Below are 8,550 nucleotides of genomic sequence, written 5' to 3'. Positions count from 1 at the left end.
GCTCTCCAGAGAGTGATCCGTACAGCAGAACGCTGCTGCAGGATTGCTCTCCCCCCGCTTCAGGACACCTACACCAGGAGATGCCGGACTAGAGCAGCGCAGATACTGAAGGACCCGTCCCATCCTGGCAACAAACTGTTCCAATTTGTGTTGAATTTGACTGTTTGATGTTCTTTATGATCTCTAGCACCAGTTGATCTGTAGGCCGTGCTCAGTCCATCTATTTACTGAAATGATGTTTAAAGGTCTCCTTGTTATGTGAGCGTGCACAGATCCTGAAGCAGAAAGCCTGGGTTAACAGAGAAATGACCATCACTGTGATGATGCTCAATCTCTCTGACTGGGATTTGAGGTTTTGTCAAAGCAACAAAGAAAGCCTGGCTATGTTGGACTGGGTGTGGAAGCAGCTCCCAGTTTGAGTTCAGGAGACAGACACCCTCTCTACTTTGAAGATCAGCCTCAAACTTTCCTTTTTGATAAAGCTTATAGTTAGAGCTGGATCAGGTGACCCTGAACCATCCCTTAGTTATGCTGCTATAGGCTCAGGCTGTTGGTGGACTTCCCACGATGCTCTGCTTTCTTCTCCACTCCCCCCTTTTCACTCCTGATGCTTTTATATGTCACTACTGCATGTCCTTAACTTTTGTCTTCTCTCTCCTTAGTTTGTGTTTTGTTCTTGTCTCTCTGAGCTGATTTCTTCTCTTTCCCCTCACAGTCATGGTAGATGCTCATCCTGGAGCCTGTTTTCACTGGGAGGATCTTTATGTCAAAGGGAATTCTTTCTTCCCACCATCACCAAGTGCTGCTCACAGTGGATTGGGGCTTTCTCTCTAATATTGGAGGCTGTTACCTTATGCTGTTAAACAGCTTGAGGTGACTGTTTGTCACTTATAAATCAAGTTACCTTGAATGAAAGTAAATGGATAGATGTTATTGTGACAAAGAGAAAATGATTGTTGACAGATGGATTGTTGTTTTGTGTGTCTGCAGTCTGTCAGGCTGTCTGATCACAGAGGAAGGCTGTACTTCTCTGGCCTCAGCTCTGAGCTCCAACCCCTCCCATCTGAGAGAGCTGGACCTGAGCTACAATCATCCAGGGAACTCTGGAATGAAGCTGCTGTCAGCTGGACTGAAGGATCCAGGCTGGAGACTGGACACTCTCAGGTATGGAGAGAATGTCTGATAGAGGAGGAAGAGCTGGAAACTGTGTCCTTCACTCAGATGAGACATGAACAGTCACACATGCAGGAATATTTTCAGGGACAGACACACTAGTCTAGCTGGACAGTACATGGATATTTATGTAAGGGGTCTCCAAGGAGTCTCTTTGGAGGAATATTAATGATATCTGATAAGTCACGTTGAGAGTTTCATTAAAAGTAGACCTACAGTTAGGGCTATAAATATTTGGACAGAGACAACATTTTGTAACTTTAGATACACTTTATTAGGTCACAGATGTACCTGAGATAGTGGCCACCGTGTACCTAATAAAGTGTCAGCCATGTGTATGTTTCCCATGCTATATGTCCACAGTCACAGTGACATTCAGTGACACTGACAGGATGAAACAAGGCTGTGAATCATATCAGTCTGTGTGTGTGGCAAAGAGGCAGACAGGAGCAGCTAACATTTAGAAATGGAAGCTTAAATACTGACAAACTCTACATTCACAGCTGAATTCACAATAAGTTTGTTCTCAAACAACAGAATGAGAATGAAATATTGATTTTAACAGGGTCCATAAACAGCATTAGCTTACCAGCATTAGTTTATCAGAGTTTCCATCATGGTCACACAAATCTTTAACAGAGCAAAGTGGCCTACTTAGCATTAACTCCTCACTAATATAATACGAATTCACATGAATTAGCATTAGCTGTTATAAGGAAAGAGAAAACGGTATTAACATTAGCTGCTAATCTCCAAAAGTTGATTCTGTTCATCTGAACGTAGCGTTTTGTTGGAGAAATGTTTTGTCACTCATCCAAGTGACTTCTTCAGTCTCAGCTGATTGCAGTTTTCCCCAATCTTATAAACAGTACATTTGCATAATGACTGAAACCAGCCCACTGAAGGAACAATGGGCTGGGAGGTCAGTTCCTTAATCTTATTTATCCAAATTCTCATGACCATTGATCAACAACCACTGACCAAAACCCACTGATCAAAGACCACTGATCAATATCAATGGCCATGAGTACCATTCATAGAGACTTGGGGAATGGCTGCAATCACAGCATTGTAAGACGGCGAAAGATGAGCCCTTAGGCCTCCTCCTCAATTCAGAGATGGTCTTTCCCTTTTCACGTAAATGGCCTCCTTGACTCCACGCTCAAACCAGCGTTCCTCCCTGTCCAAGATGTGTACATCCTCATCCTTGAAAGAGTGTCCACTGGCCTGTAGGTGTAAATAGACTGCAGAGTCCTGGCCTGATGAGGTAGCTCTTCGGTGTTGTGCCATCCGCTTCGCCAGAGGTTGTTTGGTGTCCCCGATGTATAAATCCTGGCAATCCTCCTGGCACTCAACAGCGTACACTGTGTTACTCTGTTTGTGTCGGGGGACCCGATCCTTGGGGTGGACCAATTTTTGTCACAGCATGTTTGGGGGTTTAAAAGCCACAGAGACCCGGTGTCCTTCTCTCCTGGATCGGCGGGAGCTTTCTTTAGGTGCCTTTCCAGCTTTGACAAAAGTCCAGCTGGGATAACCACCTTTACTCAGGGCCTTCTTGATGTGCTATTCTTCTGCCTCCCTGGCTGCTGTGTCAGTGGGGATGGTGTTCGCTCTGTGTAGCGTCCTAATGACACCCAGTTTGTGCTCCAGTGGATGATGAGAGTCAAACCTTAAATACTGATCCATACATGTAGGTTTACGGTACATGTCAGCTTTTAGATGTCCCCCGTTACCGATGGAAATCTCACAGTCTAAGAAGGCTAACCTGCCACTTTTCATATCCTCCCTGATGAATTTGATGTGTCGGTCCACTCAGTTAATGTAATCCATGAAACCATGGCCTCGTACGACGTTACATCTCTCTTCACTTGCATCCCAGTCACGGAAGTGTTGGAGGTAGTCCGTAAGAAATTACAGGATGACAACAACCTCAGCAACAGGACCACTCTCAGGTCATTTTTGACCAGGACATGTCCTTCAATGCACATATTAAACAAATATGTAAGACTGCGTTCTTCCATTTGCGCAACATCTCTAAAATTAGAAATATCCTGTCTCAGAGTGACGCTGAAAAACTAGTTCATGCATTTATTACTTCCAGGCTGGACTACTGTAATTCATTATTATCAGGATGTCCAAAAAACTCACTGAAAAGCCTTCAGCTAATCCAAAACGCTGCAGCAAGAGTACTGACAGGGACTAGAAAGAGAGAGCATATTTCTCCTGTTTTGGCTTCCCTTCATTGGCTTCCTGTTAAATCCAGAATTGAATTCAAAATCCTGCTCCTCACATACAAGGTCTTAAATAATCAGGCCCCATCTTATCTCAATGACCTTGTAGTACCATATCACCCTATTAGAGCACTTCGCTCTTGCTCTGCAGGCCTACTTGTTGTTCCTAGAGTATTTAAAAGTAGAATGGGAGGGAGAGCCTTCAGTTTTCAGGCCCCTCTTCTATGGAACCAGCTTCCAGTTTGGATTCGGGAGACAGACACTATCTCTACTTTTAAGATTAGGCTTAAAACTTTCCTTTTTGCTAAAGCATATAGTTAGGGCTGGACCAGGTGATCCTGAATCCTCCCTTAGTTATGCTGCAATAGACATAGGCTGCCGGGGGATTCCCATGATGCATTGAGTTTTTCCTTTCCAGTCACCTTTCTCACTCACTATGTATTAACAGACCTCTCTGCATTAAATCATATCTGTTATTAACCTCTGTCTCTCTTCCACAGCATGTCTTTTATCCTGTCTTCCTTCTCTCACCCCAACCGGTCGCAGCAGATGGCCGCCCCTCCCTGAGCCTGGTTCTGCCGGAGGTTTCTTCCTGTTAAAAGGGAGTTTTTCCTTCCCACTGTTGCCAAAGTGCTTGCTCATAGGGGGTCATATGATTGTTGGGTTTTTTTCTCTGTATCTATGAAGCGCCTTGAGGCGACTTATGTTGTGATTTGGCGCTATATAAATAAAATTGAATTGAAATTGAATTGAACTCTCAACCAAGTGTGTTTGCTTTTAGAACTGTGTCTTCATTCCACCTACTTCACATACAAGGGTCAGTTCTACAGGCATAAACATGGGTGTGCCATGGGCTCCCCAGTTTCACCCATCGTTGCCAATTTGTACATGGAAGAAGTGGAAAAGAGGGCTTTGCTATCCTACCCTGGAACACCACCAAGCCATTGGATCGGATATGTGGATGACACCTGGGTGAAAATCAAATCTCAAGACATACCACAATTCATGGATCACACTTAACTCGGTGGACCGACAAATCAAATTCAAGTTCATTAATGCTAAATAGGCTTAATTTAAGGGAAAGTAGTGTTAGCATTAGCTGCTCATATTGTTAAAAAGTAAGAAAAAACATTGTTAGCAGTGGAGCTAATGCTAACGCACATCAAATTAGCATTAGCTAATAACGGTAGCCTACTTCGCATTAGCTGCTCACATTGTTATAAAGCAAAGGTAAATGATATGAGCATTAGGTTCTAATGCGTATTTGCCTTTAGACGTAGGTGCTAATGGCGGCCTACTTAGCATTAGCTTCTCACATTTTTATAATGCAGGGGAAAAGAGTGTTAGCAATAGCCGTTCACATTGTTATAATGCAAAGGGAAATAGTGTTAGCATTAACTACTGACATTGTTAAAAAGTAAGGAAAAACAGTGTTAGCATTAGTGCATAATGCTAATTCACGTCAAGTTAGCATTAGCTAATAACAGTAGCCTACCTACTTAGCATTAGCTGCTCACATTGTCATAACGCAAGGGAAAAGGGTATAAGTGTTAGCTATTCAGAAAACAGTGGGAAAACAGGAAGGGAAAACAGTGTTAGCGTTAGCATATAATGCTTATTCACATCAAATTAGTATTAGCTGCAAACTGCACTAATCAGTAACTGTAGCCCTGAAAACACTTCAAATAAAGTGTATAGTGAAACTGAGAGTGATTGTTGTTGGACAAAATGTGTTTTGCTGCTAATCATCTACAATACAATTAGCATAGTGATAATAGGCTGCTGTTAGCTAGCATTGGGCGTGTTGGGGTGGGGGGGGACCTCTTTCTGTGACTGACTAGAGGATTCAAACCAATCAGATGACAATATTCACATGACTCCCACTCCATGAAGTGTATTTGTGAAAATGTTGGACTGTTCCTTTATCAGTGTCTAACAGTATGTTTATGAGAGCCATGTAATGTCGAGAGAGAGAGTTTTGATACGTGAGAGATTTGTGATGTTTAGCGTCTTTAGCGGCTACATTTAGTGTGTAGTTAGTGTGTAGTGTAGTGGTTGTGTTGTGTGTCAGTTCTACTAGTGAATGTTAAAGTTTCTGGCTTAAAGCCACCAAAGGGAGATTCCAGTGTAAACCCTGTTGTCACATGGAAAACAGGAGTGATCCACCTCCTGCTGTCAGACCTGCAGGTTTATCCCTGTGCTGTTCTCCTCTGTCTTACAGTGACACAACCTATTTTTTTTACAGTGGCACAAATCATGTGTGTGGCTTCTTGTTTGATGCAGAACACCATAGTTTGAAATGGTTATATAAAACCACGTGAGGCCTCGGCTGCATTTTTAGGTAGATAGTTGTTTGCAAAACTTGTGCATCATTTTTTAAAATGTATAAAATGATTGATTAAACATGTTTGTGGTGGTTTTTCCAGTATAAATGTGACTTTTTTCTCCTCTGATATTTCCTCCAATGACTGGAAATATGGTGTTGATGAATGTGTCAGAACTACTCCAAAGATATAACCCTGTGCAGTCTGGAGAAATGGCCATCATCCAGTCTGTCCTGTTTCCATCAATCACTGTCGGGTTGGCCTCAGTCATGAAGCATGATGGGGCCAGACAATAAGGTCTTTAGAGAGGCTCATCTGTGCTGTCTTTCCTCCATACAGGACCTGTAAAGGTCCAGAATGAGGGACAAACACATCTCTACAGCCCTTTAACATCATGGAGATAAACTGTTCACATTTCTTCCTTCAGCCAGACGATACAGAGTGTTGTTAACAAAAAAAACCCGACACCACAGACAATTCATTCCCCTGGGATTTCACTTTGATGAACACTGTGAATGTTCATGTGTATGACAGCCATGTAATGTCCATGTGTGCATGCTGACTGTGCTGCTCTGACCCCCCTCCTCCTTTCAGGGTGGAGCCTGCTGGAGTCCGATGGTTGAGACCAGGTCTGAGGAAGTGTAAGTGTATTTTTAATGTGATTCATGAAAACAAAGCAGCACACATTCAACCATCTTCATCATTCACATCTCTGATGTCAGGAGTCATCATCAAAGTGTCAATCAATGAACAGATGATGGATCAATAACTGCAGCTGGATTGTGTTTGTTCTCTCCATCAGATACCTGTCAACTCACAATCGACACAAACACAGTACACACAAACCTCCAACTGTCTGACAACAACAGGAAGGTGACACACGTGAAGGAGGTTCAGTCATATCCTGATCATCCAGACAGGTTTGATGTTTATCCTCAGCTGCTGTGTAGAAATGGTCTGACTGGTCGCTGTTACTGGGAGGTCGAGTGGAGAGGAGACGTTTATATATCTGTGAGTTACAGAACAATCAGAAGAAAAGGAGGCAGTGACTGTGGGTTTGGATGGAATGATCAGTCCTGGAGTCTGGACTTCTATAGTGGTGCTCCTCGTTCTGTCCTCCACAATAACAGAACAACACTCATCTCCTCCTCCTCCTTTTCCTCTGTCTCTAACAGAGCAGCAGTGTATGTGGACTGTCCTGCTGGCACTCTGTCCTTCTACAGAGTCTCCTCTGACACTCTGATCCACCTCCACACCTTCCACACCACATTCACTCAAACTCTTTATCCTGGGTTTATGTTCATCTATCCTGGTTCTTCAGTGTCCCTGTGCTGAGTTGAGTGTAAAGAGTGTCCTACTGTTAGAGAAACACTCAGACTGTTGAACAGATCGTTCAGTCTGTACATGTCTGTCTCTTTCACTTACAAATACGTTTTCAGATTCATGGATTCAATCAGTTGATGTTTGAAACTGTTCGAAATGATTCCTTGTAAATTTCTTCCTCCTTCAATCCTTTAAAGATGGAAGTTCCCATTATTCCAGGATCCATATGTTGTTTTCTGTCTTTTTCCACTCAAAGCTTCACAGTGAATTTCAGTATGTTGTGTTTCTCTGAAGCTCAGTTCACAACCAGCTCCTCTAAATTTTTAACAAGTCTGAGCTCATTAAAATGAATCCAAATGTTTGATTTCTCTTTCTTAATGGGATGTTTCCAAACTCTCCACATGCTGTTACTGTTTCACTCATTGTTGGAAGCTCATCATTTGAAAGCTCTCTCTTGCTCTTGACAAAAGCGGTTGCACTTTTCCCCTCTCCTCCTCCTCCTCTCCCTTAGCTTCCCTGCTTAGCCTGTTTTGTCTTTGTCTAGTCTCGTGTTTTTTGTATTACTTTTCCCTGGAACACTCTCTCAAAGTCTGTTCTCTAAAACCTAAATTAGGAATTATGGATTTGATCAACTGGTCCCTGAATGCAATTGACACCCTTTTCTCAACCTGAAGTCTGGGCTCGGGTGAGCCTGAGTGTCCGGGAGGTACTTTCCCTGCCGGATACACGATGGAAAGGTGACATAACTGGAGGGTCGTGTGCCTGGCGGGATTGTCGATCGAAAACGCTAAAGATATCTACCTATTCGGAACCATGATAACAGGGTTCTTGCTGATCGGAGCTGGCTTGGCCCTGGCTTATCGAAGAATTAAGAAAGCGGAACCGGCTGTTCAAGCCCCCACAAGGCTGCCCGCTGGGATTGAAACGATGGGACGAGGCGTGAGTTTCTCAAAATGGGCTCATTGAGTGCAGCACGGATAAGATCTTGGAGAAGCTTGCGGCTGCCATGAACTCTCAGAATAATAGCTCTGAGTGCAAATTGGATTACATCTCGGAGCAGCTCACTGCGGTCGTGAGTTCTCAGAAATCGGCTCTCTGAGCACAAGAATGACAACATCATGGAGCGTAAGTTTGATAACATCATGGAGAAGCTCACGGCTCTCCAACGGGAGATTGAGAGACCAGTGTCGGACTGTTAGAATAGCTTTGAAATTCATATGAGTTGTTTGCACTAAAATAAAAACCATCATCACTTAATGCGGCTACCACGCGGCGCCAGCTGTGGTCTCAAGGCTGGAGCTGAACAAAAACACCCTGATAAAGTCTGTGTTTAGGCTGTTCCTTCCTATCCTATGCAAGGCCACCTGGGTTGGCAGGAAGACTGTTTACTTAGCCTGGCAGGGCGAAGGACACTGTCTCAGCTGAACTCTGGACACACACACACACACAGACATATATATACACATGAAGATATATACTTGTCCCCCTTTCCCCTCCAA

General features: G+C 43.5%; 1 protein-coding gene across 1 annotated transcript in view; it reads left to right on the top strand.

Annotated features, from left to right (window-relative positions):
* The window catches only part of LOC102200007 (ribonuclease inhibitor-like), a gene marked incomplete at its 3' end in the record, with an annotated part of 39,823 nt that extends 33,454 nt beyond the window's left edge, over window positions 1-6,369 (top strand). The window contains exons 5-6 of the mRNA XM_005754778.1: window positions 991-1,164; window positions 6,323-6,369. Of these exons, the coding sequence (XP_005754835.1) occupies window positions 991-1,164; window positions 6,323-6,369 (221 nt within the window). The remainder of the gene's footprint in view (window positions 1-990; window positions 1,165-6,322) is intronic.
* Window positions 6,370-8,550: the final 2,181 nt, after the last annotated feature.

This window comes from Pundamilia nyererei, unplaced genomic scaffold (assembly GCF_000239375.1).
Source record: "Pundamilia nyererei isolate P.nyererei 1_Seehausen unplaced genomic scaffold, PunNye1.0 scaffold00652, whole genome shotgun sequence".
NCBI classification, from domain to species: domain Eukaryota; kingdom Metazoa; phylum Chordata; class Actinopteri; order Cichliformes; family Cichlidae; genus Pundamilia; species Pundamilia nyererei.
Note: the sequence above shows the minus strand (reverse complement) of the source record. Positions and strands in the feature narration are given on the sequence as shown.